Consider the following 14000-nt stretch of genomic DNA (forward strand, 5'->3'; position numbering starts at 1 on the left):
GAGCTTTGACCTTGAGGTGACCTTCATATATGGTAAAATGTGAAACTTTGTATAACCCCTCTTTCCTCGAAGTTTGATTGCAATTGAAGCCCAGAGTAAAGAGTTATTGAAGTTTTTGTAGCGTTACGGACAGACGACAGACGGACGGACGGACGACGGACGGACAGACGCAGCAGGCGATCCCTTAGTCTCCCCTCACCGCCGGTGGGCTCGACAAAAAACTGTTAAAACGCTGCCTTATAAAGGGTGACATGTTACTCTTCAGATCGCTGATGATCAATGCATGTATAGTACAGGCAACTCCTGTTATAAACAAAGTCCTCGGGACTGCCAGTTTTCTTTCGTTATTATATCGAAATTTTGTTATGGCTGAACAGTAGAATATATAAAGATATATTGTATTTAAGCTGTTATTTTTGCGTACAGATATTTTCGTGAATGAGGATGTCACAGACATTTTCGCAAGATGTTGTTTTTGCGAATTGACACCAACGCTATCATAAATGCACTATTAACCTGGGACATTGTTAATTACACGATCCAGCTGTGATTCGCGAAATTAGCGAAAATTAAACCCTTGCAAAAATAACAGCTAATACAGTACATAGAAGATAACTTTGGGACCTGAATTTTAACTTCCTTGAAATCGTTACACATGTATTTCTTTTGATGCGAGTGCACTGTTTCAAAGTTTTTCTTTCCCATGTGTCTCTCGCTTTACGTATCTGTGAAGGTATTTCCTAAGCACCAATGTTTGGCCTCACCTCTGCCCAGTAGTGCCAGCCCCATGATGTTTGAAGAGTAAAAGTCGTCGTGGAACTTGAGCAGCTGTTCGCGCACATCGATGTTCTTTGTCTGTGGGATGGTCACGAGTGTCTCTTTGTTTCCTGCAAGTAAGATAGTGGCAGTTATTGAAAGTACTTCAGCAAAACACCTCTCCATTTTCAGGACAACTTTTGTCACTACAGAATGGTTGACATGCCATGACAAATTGACACAAACATCACGCATAAAGTAATAACAATCTTAAAGTTTCACAGGTGGGTTTTTGGTTGTCGTTTGTTTTTATACAAAAGAGCAATAATAGGTGTATGTAACCATACAATGTAAATGCAAGAAGTGATAACATCCTTATCTCATGCCTCTTCCACTGATTGGTCAATACAAATCTATTCAAAATCCTGATTATGGCCTAAAGCATAGCTAATACCTTTCTTCCTACTTCAAGGACCTACAGTATGCAATGCAAATGCATGTTGACTTGTGTTAATTTACACTGTATCCCTCAACATCACTTATCTGGCCAAATGGATATGAGCCATATGTATTTAGTTTCATCATAGTTTTCCTGTTTTTTTCTTCTGATTACTCAGAAAAAACAAAAAACAAACATGCTTTCAAATTGAGATTCTGCAGATGACATCATTTGTCCATCACTACTTAATTACTAATCAATATTTTTAACAAAAGACATTGGAATGCACATTCACCTAAACTGAGCATAACTTACTGGTACATGTTTCTGTAAAATGTTTTTTGTTAAGCATAACTTACAATTTATATAGATGTATCTACGGTATTTATGCTGTTTTGAAACCAAGGCTTGTAATGCCATTATGAAAAGGTTAAAGGTCCCTGTAAACTCAATACAAACAGTCAGTATGTTCATTTTCCAGTTTAATAGTCTGGCATGCTTATCTTGGCTGTACAAATGTATGCTGCATGACCCACCTGTGTTAAACTTGCTGTAAGGGTGTGTCGGAATGACCGTGGACTTTTCAAGCTGGAACAGCCGCCACGAGTCCGCCTTGAGGTTCTTGTCATTCTCTGAGTCCACCGCGTTGACCTCCCTGTCTTGGGAGTCCTGGTTGAAGAGCGGGGCGTGGAAGAACTGGGCAAACCTGGTGTGACGAAACACAAAAGTGGTATGAAACTACATGTAAGTAAAATCGATATTTAGACATTCTCACTGATGTTTAGCACTAACCATATCAACGACGTGGGTTTATGGCTTCATGAATAAGTACCAATGGAATACGTAAATTAACAAATTATGAAAATACCTGCTCAAAAACAGTGTTGTCCTCTCAAAAGAGGATAGAATTGCTCTCTACATTTCACAACAGTTTTGAAGCACAAAGTACTACTCACCTATCCAGGGCACCCTCTACATGTTCATGTGAAATATCGAAGTAGAAGTTGGTGTGCTCGCCACTTGTGTATGCATTCGCAAATCCTCCATGCTCATTGAGAAACTAGAAGAGAGATACAAGTTGGAAACTTAGTACGAACGTACTGACATAGACTTAAAAGCTGCATTGTGTGCCTTTTGAGCAGTAAGGGTACATGTACCGTGAAAAAGAGACAATGTACATTGTATTCCAAGAGCATTGCAAGCTAAATAAAATTCATACAGGGTATGCACCTTTCAAAAATCACGAATTTGTAATTTGACCAGGATACTACATGTAAGTCTCTTTAAATCAATAAAGATTTTAGTATCTTTTTTTTTCATTATTCATATTCAAACTATTATAAGATATGACCAGTACATCACATATTCTCTGATTTCTATGCACATTTGTGAAAACAACTCATCTCCTACCAATCCAAAAAAAAAAAAAAAAAAGAAAAAGAAAAGAATTTTACAGTAAAAATTATGACGTACCTGAGTGTAGGCATTTTCCGATGGATACTGTCCAGATGAGATGCAGGGCAAAAAGACACAATTCATCATTACATAACTCGTGGATAGAAGATGGGCAAAGCAAGGATTTTTTTTTTCAACATGCTCACCTAGTGTGTACATACAATGTAAATAAATAACATATATCTGTCATACATACAAAGTGTGACATGATATACAAACAACTTCATCTTCTCATATCACTCAGCTGGCCAAAAGCTTAAAAACAATGAGAGGTATTGTAGAAAATAAATCAGGCCAATAACTATCAATTGGACATTAATTGGCATACAAGAGCTTATTAGCTAGATTTTAAGAAAACAGTGCATTGACCCAAATTCTTTGAAAGGAAGATAAAACATTTCAGATGCCTCAATGGCATTCTACAGCACAAAGGTTTAAAAAAAATTGTGATTATATCTAAGGACATGAATGTCAAATGGTAAGATACACGTAAGTACAAAATAAGCATCAAGTTATGCGAAGAATACAGGTTAAACTGTTGTAGTTCTAAATTAATGTACAGTCAACCTTGCTTAAGTCAAATCTATTTGAACTAGAGAAATAATTTCAGCTTGGAAAAATTCAACTTAAGAGAGATTGAAATCGATAGAATCTTAAGACAAGAGGACATAAAAAGACTTTCGACTCAATCATTCAACCTCCGCAACATCGACTTTTAAAAGCAAGGTTGACTGTCTTTATGAAATGTAAATTTAAGGAAAATTCAACTCCAATATGATAATTCAGGGAATGCATTAATTTACAATCATATATTTTTCACATTCCTTTGAATCATTACTACTAGTTTACTGTGACATTGAGGATACTTGTAGCCTTTATATCACGAGATGACTAAGCATCTTTGTACACCAGGTTAGGCTTCACTACCTGTTCAGACCTCCCTCCCCACCCCCCCCCCCTTCACTCATGCTCTTGCTATTCCTGTCTTTTCCTATTGCTAATCATGTTCTATCTTGTTCGAAATTGCCTACCTATTCATCTTATTCTTCACAGGTTCCCCCTCCCCCCCCCCCCCCCTCCCCTTATTAACCCGTTGAGGACGGTTTGATTTTGCTACAACACGCATTTCCCATAGACACCTGCCCCAGTATACTCGGGACTCGTCCTCAACGGGTTAATCCTTGGGTTCACTACTGGCCCACTTCTGCCTTTTGTCTGTTCACTCCCTTGCTTTAATCCCACTCCCTTTTGATACACTTGTTCATGTTGAGCTCCCTGCCTTTGACTTCTAAATCAACTCTTTTGTTTTCTTTGTTCTGTGTCCTGAGCCCTCCCCTTATTGTGCTTGTTGAGTGCAGTCTTTATAATGTCATTGCTTTAACTACAGTTGAACCTCTCGTATCCGGACAAGTCAGGACCGGGGCTCATCCGGATAAGGGATTTGGCCGGATACTGGAGACTCAATGCTTTATACATGTACATACATACACATGTACTGATGTAGCCCACTGTTGTATCACATGTAGTAATGTGTATACTGCAACCTTTTCATTGTTACATTTGGGGATGTTAAAATGTCTGAAGGTAAGCAATTTGGGAGGAAATTTGATGTAATGTATGTTAATCAAGTTGGAAGTAATATGTAATTCATGTGTGTTCGTGTAGGAGTTCTCAAGGAGTTGGGAATCCCCCTTTCCTCCCGTAATTATTAAAAAAAATCACTGCGAGATTGTGTCCGTATAATAGAGAGATTCGGATAAAGGGAGGCCGGATAAGAGAGGTTCAACTGTACATGCTTGTCATTTTGCTCTCGATGAAGATTCTGCCTGGACCGAAAGCTCGAGCCTCTTCTGAATACATTTTTAACCAAAACTGAGTGGAATATGTGATTTTCTCAAATATCACTCATGTGCTCTACTACATGTAATATTTCTGCATACACTAAATCCACACAGTTATGTGGTAAGACTCCTTTTAAAAAGATTTCTTCACATTAATTTGCAGCCATGCAGGAGTAAACTTCATCTCTCTGTACTAACCTTTGCTGTTCCAAGAAAGAGCATGTGCTCCAAGAAATGGGCAAGGCCAGGAACATCCCACGGATCTGACAGTGAGCCTTAGCGAAATGTAAAAGACAGAAAACAAAACATGGTTGTGAGAGTTAAATAATGATGATCCTATTGTGGTGGCTCACTTTAAGACTGAAAACATTGTTAGTGTTTTTAACCCCCTTAGAATGGGCTGATTTTGCTACGACAAGCATTTCCCACAGACACCTGCCCGAGCATACTCAGGACTCGTCTTCAACAGATTAAATTACCATCTGTACGTGTAGCTACAATACTGTGTACATGTACAATTCACATTACATGATGTACACTTAAGTAATGAAATACAAATTCATAGAAAACACCAACCAATCATTTTTCCTGCTATCATCCCTCATGATCACCAGAAGTTAGAATTACCAAGAGGCACAGGAAAGGACAGCTCACTTCATGACCATGAGATTGCCACAGCAGCTTTGAAATGCAACTAATTAGCGATAAGAGGCTGTACATATCATATACGAGAGCCAAGGGTAATCTTCTGTTTTTCATAATTAGTGAGGAGTCATATTTTCTCTTCAGACCACCCCTGCCTTTTGTGCAAATAGCAAGCAATTAACATAAACAGGATATATGGAAGAAATTTCTATTGGATTTTAACACAGTACCACACATAAAAACTAGAAATGTTGCTTTGGCGACTGGTATGCCTCCGCCATAATGCATGATTTTCCCAATAGTTCTAGATAGTACATGTGGACAATGTGTGATTACATTTTCACAAAATTGGCAAAATATTGAAATGACAAGTTTGTCACAAATGTGTTGAATGTTCACCTTCCTTGACCTAGGTTTAATTGGATGAATAGGAGAGCATGTATCTAGGGATTTAAGGACTTTAACTTGACTTTGACTCATTCATACATTTAGGCACTGAGTAATTTTCAAGGTACAGGTGTGGAGAAAAAGTGCAATTTCTGAATTGAATAATAAATTGTTACCATTTTCATCTGGCCCTTGACCCTAAAATTCATAAGATAATCACTTTCAGGTAGAACATGCATAATATGTACTATGTTTCAAGATAACTTGAGCCACTTCCGAGATATGGAGGAAAAAGTTAGTTCAGCACTTTCACTTGATCTTTGACCTTTTGACCTTTGAGGCAAAAAAAGAAGAAAAAAAAAACTTTCCAGAGAATTTCTATTAGGTTACACATGTATGCATACACCAAGTGTAAAAAAAATAACCCTGCTGGCATTGCATGATAGGAGGGAAATAGTAAAATTTTGAAGTGTTGCACTTGACCTTTGACCCCTGACCTTTGACCCCATGAACCCTACATTCTCTAGATAATCACTTCCAGTCAGTATATGTATATACTATGTTCCATGAAGATACCTTGAACAATTTTCCAAGGTATGGAGAAAAAAAAGAAGTTTTAATATTTTTACTTGACCTTTTGACCTTTGACCTCATGACCCAAACTTTCACCAGAGAATCTTAATTGGGTAATACATGTATACACTAAGTTTCAAGAAAATATCTTCAGGCATTCAATAGATATGGTGGAAATAGTGAAATTTTATGTATTTGACCTTGACCTTTTGACCTTTGACCTTGAGCATGTGCACCCAAAAGTTGATAGGCACAACTTCACCCCCTAATAGTGTAATACACATACATGCCAAGTTTCATTAGGATACCTCAGCAGGTTTTGATAGTTGGGCAATTCCATAAATTTGTCAACCAGAGGGTCAATTTTTCAAAATGAAATTATCACCACAAATTATATATCATTTTGATGGGAATTGTTTAAACTGTTCAAAAATGTAAATTAGAAATGCACTTAACCAAGGTCAAGGTCACAGGAGTGATTTCAATGCAGCCATTTAACAACTGCTCTGGAACCACTTTTATAATCCACTATTTCATTTGATATTTTTTGTGAAGGAAAAGAAAACTTTTCAACTCACTACATCATTAAATATGAAGGTAATGAATCACTTTTTTCATATCCATAGGGTAGAGAATGTGAAAGTGACAATTTATGTTGTCTTCTTTACTCTTATTTTATGCATTATTTCAATGTACGTCCGAAACAAAAAACACCTTTTTTTAATCTTACATAAAAACTTGAATGCTAGTAAACTACAAAATCTCAGTGCAAAGCAAGTTTTTGTTGCTTTTCAAATGTGTAACTTTAGAATTTTGTAATTATCTCTAATTAATGAAAAAATATGTGTTCGGACGTACACTTTTTTATGTACGTCCGAAACAACTTTTATGTACGTCCGAAACACTTTTCATGTTGACTTCTTACTGTGCTCTGGAACCCATTGAAAACAATCCTATTGAGCTTAAATGTTTAAGGAATACATTTCTGTGTCTAATCCTCTTGTATAAGTAGGTTTATAATTAATATTCAATAAAATTGTAATTATTTATTAAATAAACAAATTCTGTCCATGTATGTGTGCACACAAACAAGTTAGGCTGAACGGAAAGCGTGATTTGAAGTTGATACTGTGGAATGTATGAAAACCACCAACAGTAGGGAATGGTCATATATCAAAATTCTGAGAACATTGTTTAGGCAATGTGTCTTTACAAGGACAGATATTGATTACTTGCTTACTTGTGGGACATAGAGCAGAGAAGGTGGCTTGTTGTATGAAATACCCTCCTATTTTGGCCAAGAGTATTTCAGCTTCTTATCACCTTGCGTTCACATTGCAATACTACAATGTAGTTTCCTACCATTTTTGTCAGCTGGTGTTTACAATCCCAATCTTTTATTTTAAACTTAAAGTTATCATCTGCATCTTCATGCATTTTGATTACAGATTAATGGACACACAGCCTGCAATTTAGACAACAATATGATCGTTATGACCTAAGACCTCATAGACATACAATGTTCAATTCACTTCGGTTAGTTCCTAAACCTTTTATCAATTTTCTTGACAAAGCTATGATGTATATCCTGTCTTCTTTCAAAATCGGTTTCATGGTCTACTGTATCTATGTCATATATTTTTTTTAATTTAATGATTTAATTCAATGCTGCACACTGGCACTGGTCCGATGGTCTCCAGGACAAGTAAAAATTACTGTAGGACCAGTAATTTTTTAAAGGAATGAACCAGTAAAAGATGGAAAAACTGGGTACCTTCTGGTCTGACAGACCAGTCCGACCAGTAGAAAAAATGGGTTAGTGTGCAGCCCTGTCTGATTTGTGATTTACCTTCATGCGCTTTAACCATTCATTTGAAAATTACAGACTGATGTTGCTGCCGAAGGAGTACTGGAGCAGGTCATGCCATAAAAATGGTTATTATAGTGTTAGTGATTTATGATAATAAGTATTTCAGAGTGAATAAGATTTTTCCATGAAATAAATTATGCAACAAAAGTACACTGCATAGAGCCCATTGTTTAGCAGGTACTCAATAACATTTCACTCAATCTAATATTCTATATAAAAAAAACAACATCAAAAGGCCTTTGATTATCAGAATATTCAAAGCCTAATGCAAAACTGTCCCATATGTTACTTTCTTCATACATTTTGTACATTACCATGCATGTTTCTGTTAGCTTGTCTCACAAAAAGGAACCCATAATGTTTAAATTACACTGAATGTTGTGTTTAATACATAAATCACTCATAAATTGGATGTGACCATGCAATTTTTGCTTTGCTCTTTTCATTGTAAGTTCAGAGAGTCTTGAGAACAGAGTAAAAATTCATGTAAAATGTTCTGGTCCAATACATGTACTTACTGTTGAATCAACATAAAGTAATCAGCAAATGGTTTCTTTTGTTTATTTTTTTTTTCCATATTTGTAAAGGTCGTTGTTTACTAACTGCAATATGCTTTAATATAGACTAGGGTTTAATTCTAATATTGGCAAAACAGGCCTATTTTTTACTCTTATTTCCCATTTAAGATGGCAAAATCAAATAGCTTTGACTTGCCCATGAACAATATCCATTGTGTTAGGATTACTCTACTGTTGTCTGTAAAAAATGTATTGTTTTGCCACCATGGTATACATAGGAAATGTAACATATATCTAGTCAGTATGTTACAAACAGTTATTGGCTACTTCATGTAAATCTTTTGATTTTCCACAAATTTTATTTTTCTTTCTGTTTGTAAATAAATGCATCTGGTATGTTGGTTGACCGTACATTATTTTGTACCTTTATCACATTGTGAAAAAAAAAAGATAATAAACAGAAATATAATGTGTCTATAGTTAATATAGTAATTGGTTACCTACAGATTGCAACACATGTGTTTCTGTTGCTCTGGCCAGTAAGTTTTTAGGCTGTATTTTGTGTTATAATCACAAAGTTTGATATTAGAATTCTGGTTCTGTAATACAAGTACATAATCAATGATGTACTTATCATGCCTGAATATTGTTACATGTATTAAGGCAGCTGATAATGCACAGACACTATGTATACAGTATTTTTCATGTTCTGAAGAGGTTTTATTCATTTACACTGGTAATGCTGACATGATAGACAAGTGCTATCATCTGAGAAGGGCCTAGGATGAATAATAGTTATGTAACAAATTTCTTTTTGCATTTATTATAAGTGTTGTTGAGGGTGTACATAGTGTACGTCCGAAACGGCGGTCGTGTACGTCCGAAACTGTACGTCCGAAACAAAAAGCAAACATGATAATTTCCATGTTAATTGTTTAAATTGCTAATTCCTTTTACATTTCTACATCATTTCACATCTACTTTAACTGATATAATGTGAATTTTTAGAAAAATATTGCATACTTCACAGAACTTTGTGACTGAACTTATGAAGTCAGAAAATTCACTTTTTCTGTGTACGTCCGAACACATGCTATTTTTTAATCATTCCAAGGTCACTGAGGTCTTGACATAATTTTTTCATAGTTAATTGTCTGCTACTAACCACTTGTCATATCATGGCCAGAAAAAAGTTTCATATTCTCAATCTTTGTATCTTTGGCAGCTTATTAATGTGTTCAAAATGTACGTCCGAATTTATGGAATTGCCCAGTTACCTTGTCCACAAAATTCATTACGGACGGACGGAAGGACGGACGGACGGACGGAAGGACGGACGGACGGACAACCCGAAAACATAATGCCTCCGGCACCACTTCGTGGCGGAGGCATAAAAAAAAAGGAAATTGATGAAATAAAAGGGTTGAATTTTTTAAATGTTTACAAAAGTCGGTGATAATTGCCATGATCACATACATCAAGGGATGATGTCATGACCTTGTAAGACCCCCATAACCTTGCACACAAATCCTTGCTAAATTTTTTCTTTTGACATTTGTTCAACAAGAACTTATACGGTATGAATCAGATTGTTCTACTATATAGTTTTAATGACTTTAAAGATATACCGGTACTGTACAGTACTGAAGTATCTCTGTTACGTGTACATATCTTTGCTGTTCAAACCAAAGCAAAACTTATGGTCATTAATTCAACTTCAACACCTTATCTACCATTAAAATTCTAATTTTGGCTGATACCATTTTTCCTTCTAATGCACACTAACACTTTTGAATTCTACAACTCCCTGTTATTTGTTGTCTGATTTAAATGAAAGTTTTATTACGATTTACTGCACTACTGTCACCTTGTCAATAAAGTTAAATTTTCCTCCAAACATTTGTGAAGGTTAAACAATGTTTGCTTCACATACCCTACCATCACTAGACCACAAATGTGATATCTTCAAATAGATTTGTTATTTATTTATTTATTATTATTATTATTATTCTTTTTTTTGGGGGGGGGGGTGGGGTTGTAGCATAATCTCCTTAAGTGCCTATCACACAAGCATAAAAAACAGAGCCATCTCCCGTTCTCCCACTTGAGATTTAATTTCTCCCGCTTGAAATGATTTACTTCATTTCATTGTGTGTTGAAAAATAAGCCTTAAATAGCGTGAGAGAGCATATAGAACCCTAGACCGCAAGGGGCTTTGCGCTCCTGATGTGCGCAAGTTGGAGTCTCCCGTTTGCTATGGATTTCAGGCGGGAGAATCTCCAGATCAGAAAGTGCTTGGGGTTGGAGTCTCTGACAAAAGTACATGTTTTATAGCACTGATGACACTGAACATGACATTGCTTTACGTATAATGAACGTTGACAATGAACATCAGTATATTTTTTATACTAACTGTATACGCCACATACTTTGTGAGGTTTTTATTTTCGTAAATTTCGCAAGCCGGGTGCCATTCACGAAAGTAAAGACACTTGAAAACAATGACTCTGATCCCGATATGAATGTGATGCACATACACTGTACATGTATATCATTCTCTGTTCAGTACAGTACTCCACAATCACAAATTTAACCACTTGCGAAATCGTTGGGAAGTCCCGATTCGCAAAAATTTAGACTCCCTAAATGTATGGTGTATAAGAGAGAAAAAAGTGCATACATACTTATGTTCCTAACAATTCTAGAAACTTTGGAGCACTTGATAACATAATACAATATGAATGTGCTCCCATGCAGTATACAAAGTAGTTTAATTCTGACGCCATTTTGCTTGAAACCAGGATGATTGTCTTACCAACGTGAACGTCAAGGGCAGCAGCTGCTTTCTCTGTTGTTGGGTCGCTAATGAGGATGATCTTCATGCCATTGGTCAGCTGAAGCCCTCGGTAGGCACGCTTGTCTTCAGCCGACTTGACCACATTGTCATAGCAACGTGCTATGGCGGGGTTGGATGGAGCAGTCATGGCTGTTGCTGAAAGATTGTGGACTGTCCTGCTTGAACTACCAAAAAGAAGGATGTTATCTTAATCTCTTTTGTTCAGTGTAGAGATTTAATGTTTAAATCAACTCTTGAAGTATCTTCATGCTATAAATGTACAAATACATTGGTACATTTACTGTCCCTCATTGTAAGACTACACCTTTTCTCCAGTCAGTCAACCTTTGTATTAATACTATTATGTGGATCTTGACATGGTAAATCATACACACACATAATGCAAACACATTATAAACATACATGTATCTGCACAATGGATACAATGTAATGCATTTATATATACATTGTACATTGGAGGGCTTAATTTAAGTTTATGAAATCAATATTGAAAATGAGAATTGAACGAGGAATTCTTAGGCAGATGTTTGAAATGTTTCATGTTTAAAATGAGGAATATATGATAAGCTGAGAAAATGTGTTATTACAGTGATTACAGATCAATGTGAAATTTTGAAACATCATTCATCAATGCATAAATTACGGAATGAGTAATCCTCATTATTTCTGTTGTTTTGTGCGTAGATACCTACTACCAGATACAACCAAACAATTGATCTTTCATAACTAACTGTGAAATATAGGGCTTAATTTGTCTAATTTGTTTGTGATGTCCCATGCGTCACTGGTGCAAAATAGCTTGGACTTGCCCATCTATCTTGCCGGAGCTACGGAGATAGTCCAGCGGAGACTGCGCCGTGTCTGGCTTCACGGAATCCCCTTGGGCCTTAAATACCTTTTATAGTGTACCGGTACATGTAGTATGGTAGCCCTACTACATATCGACCACCCTTATTGAAACCGACCGCGTATAATTCGCGCACTGAACACTTAGTACGCACTTCTCTGCGCGCAAAGCACATAAAAATGGATTGGCTTTGAATGTACAAGATGAGGATGGTGTGGGCGATAGTTTTGCACTGAAACTTCGAATCGAAAAGGGAACAACGGCATTTGATAGAGCTGGATTTTCTCAATCACGTAGGTCAAGTTTTTTACGTGAATTTCAGTGTTAAATATTCTTACCAAGCAAATAAACATTAGGCGGTCGATTAGTAGTAGGTCCAACCATACACTGTAGGGTGCCTACTCGTAGGACAGCCGAAACATACAGTGTAGGCCTATCAATGATAAAAAGAACACCTCCGGACAGACGGATTTTTCTGTCTCTCTGATCTACACCTCGTAGGCCTACCTGTAAATCAACAGCTGCTGAAATACTACATGTAGTACGACAGGGCAAGTCAAGCAAACACGGTTACAGTACATTCCCAGCCAGCTAGCGGGTGGATACCGGGTAGGTGTGAACCAACAAGGCGGCACATGCTACGATTTAAACCGTAACTACTCTGCATGATCTGTGAATTAAATTTCGTTCCTAAACTCTGGTCCAATTCATTCTCGAGCACATAAACACACAAAAGTTCAAAATAACATGTGGATTTTCCTGACACCGTACTTACCTCCCTGTCGGCTTTCCTGACGTGCTTAAAACTCGGTGCAATGTGCGGATACGGTACATTTGATTCCGATTTCCCTTACAGCTTGTCTCCCACGCCGCGGTCTTGCACGCAATGAATTGCAATAATGAAGTCAGCCGAGGTGTAGTCCCACCGGTTCGTTTACATGATGCCCACACTGATCACTCTGAACAGCTTGTATCGGCATTCGTCGCAGATCCATAGAGCTGTATATGTATAATACAGCTCTATGAGCTACATACACAGACCTATTTGACCAGGGAGGTGGAGCCGAAGTACGCCGCGGCGGAGCCAAGCGGGGGGGGGGGGGGGGGGGGGGGGGGGGGGGTTGACCAGATTTGACCGGGGATTTTAGTCCGGGAGCCAGCGGGGGTCAGCCTAGCTGAAAAGGTTACCAATTTTTATGTATATAGCAATTTAGTACATATGCCCCTAAGTATGGAAATGCACGTCTGGCTGGTCATCGGTGGTGGGTGTGGCCAGGAGGGCCAAAAAAAGGACCCCTCAAAATTAGGCTAGCCTAGCTGGAAAAGTAACCCCATGAAAACCACTGGAACTTGTTCGTTACACTTACGGGATAAATGAATGACCATTGCCAGACGTTTTAAGTGGTGGGGGGTAGCCGCCAGACGCTCTTAAAGGCCCAACTCCAGCTAGGCTAGCCTAGCTGAAAAAGTAACCTCATGAAAACCACTGGAACTTGTTCGTTACACTTACAGGATAAATGAATGACCATTGCCAGACGTTTTAAGTGGTGGGGGGTAGCCGCCAGACGCCCTTAAAGACCCAAATTTTTCCAGCTAGGCTAGCCTAGCTGAAAAAGTAACCTCATGAAACCCACTGGAACTTGTTCGTTACACTTACAGGATAAATGAATGACCATTGCCAGACGTTTTAAGTGGTGGGGGGTAGCCGCCAGACGCCCTTAAAGACCCAAATTTTTCCAGCTAGGCTAGCCTAGCTGAAAAAGTAACCTCATGAAACCCACTGGAACTTGTTCGTTACACTTACAGGATAAA

The 14000-nt window shown here is 37.6% G+C and overlaps 1 protein-coding gene across 1 annotated transcript in view; it reads right to left on the reverse strand.

Annotated features, from left to right (window-relative positions):
- The window catches only part of LOC140241923 (insulin-degrading enzyme-like), a 47494-nt gene extending 34440 nt beyond the window's left edge, over positions 1-13054 (reverse strand). The window contains exons 1-7 of the mRNA XM_072321670.1: positions 12964-13054; positions 11300-11505; positions 4690-4766; positions 2669-2695; positions 2152-2255; positions 1732-1901; positions 765-887 (exon numbers count right to left, since the gene is read on the reverse strand). Coding sequence (XP_072177771.1) covers positions 765-887; positions 1732-1901; positions 2152-2255; positions 2669-2695; positions 4690-4766; positions 11300-11505; positions 12964-13022 — 766 coding nt within the window. The 5' untranslated portion in view covers positions 13023-13054. The remainder of the gene's footprint in view (positions 1-764; positions 888-1731; positions 1902-2151; positions 2256-2668; positions 2696-4689; positions 4767-11299; positions 11506-12963) is intronic.
- Positions 13055-14000: the final 946 nt, after the last annotated feature.

This window comes from Diadema setosum, chromosome 18, assembly GCF_964275005.1.
Source record: "Diadema setosum chromosome 18, eeDiaSeto1, whole genome shotgun sequence".
In the NCBI taxonomy this organism is placed as follows: domain Eukaryota; kingdom Metazoa; phylum Echinodermata; class Echinoidea; order Diadematoida; family Diadematidae; genus Diadema; species Diadema setosum.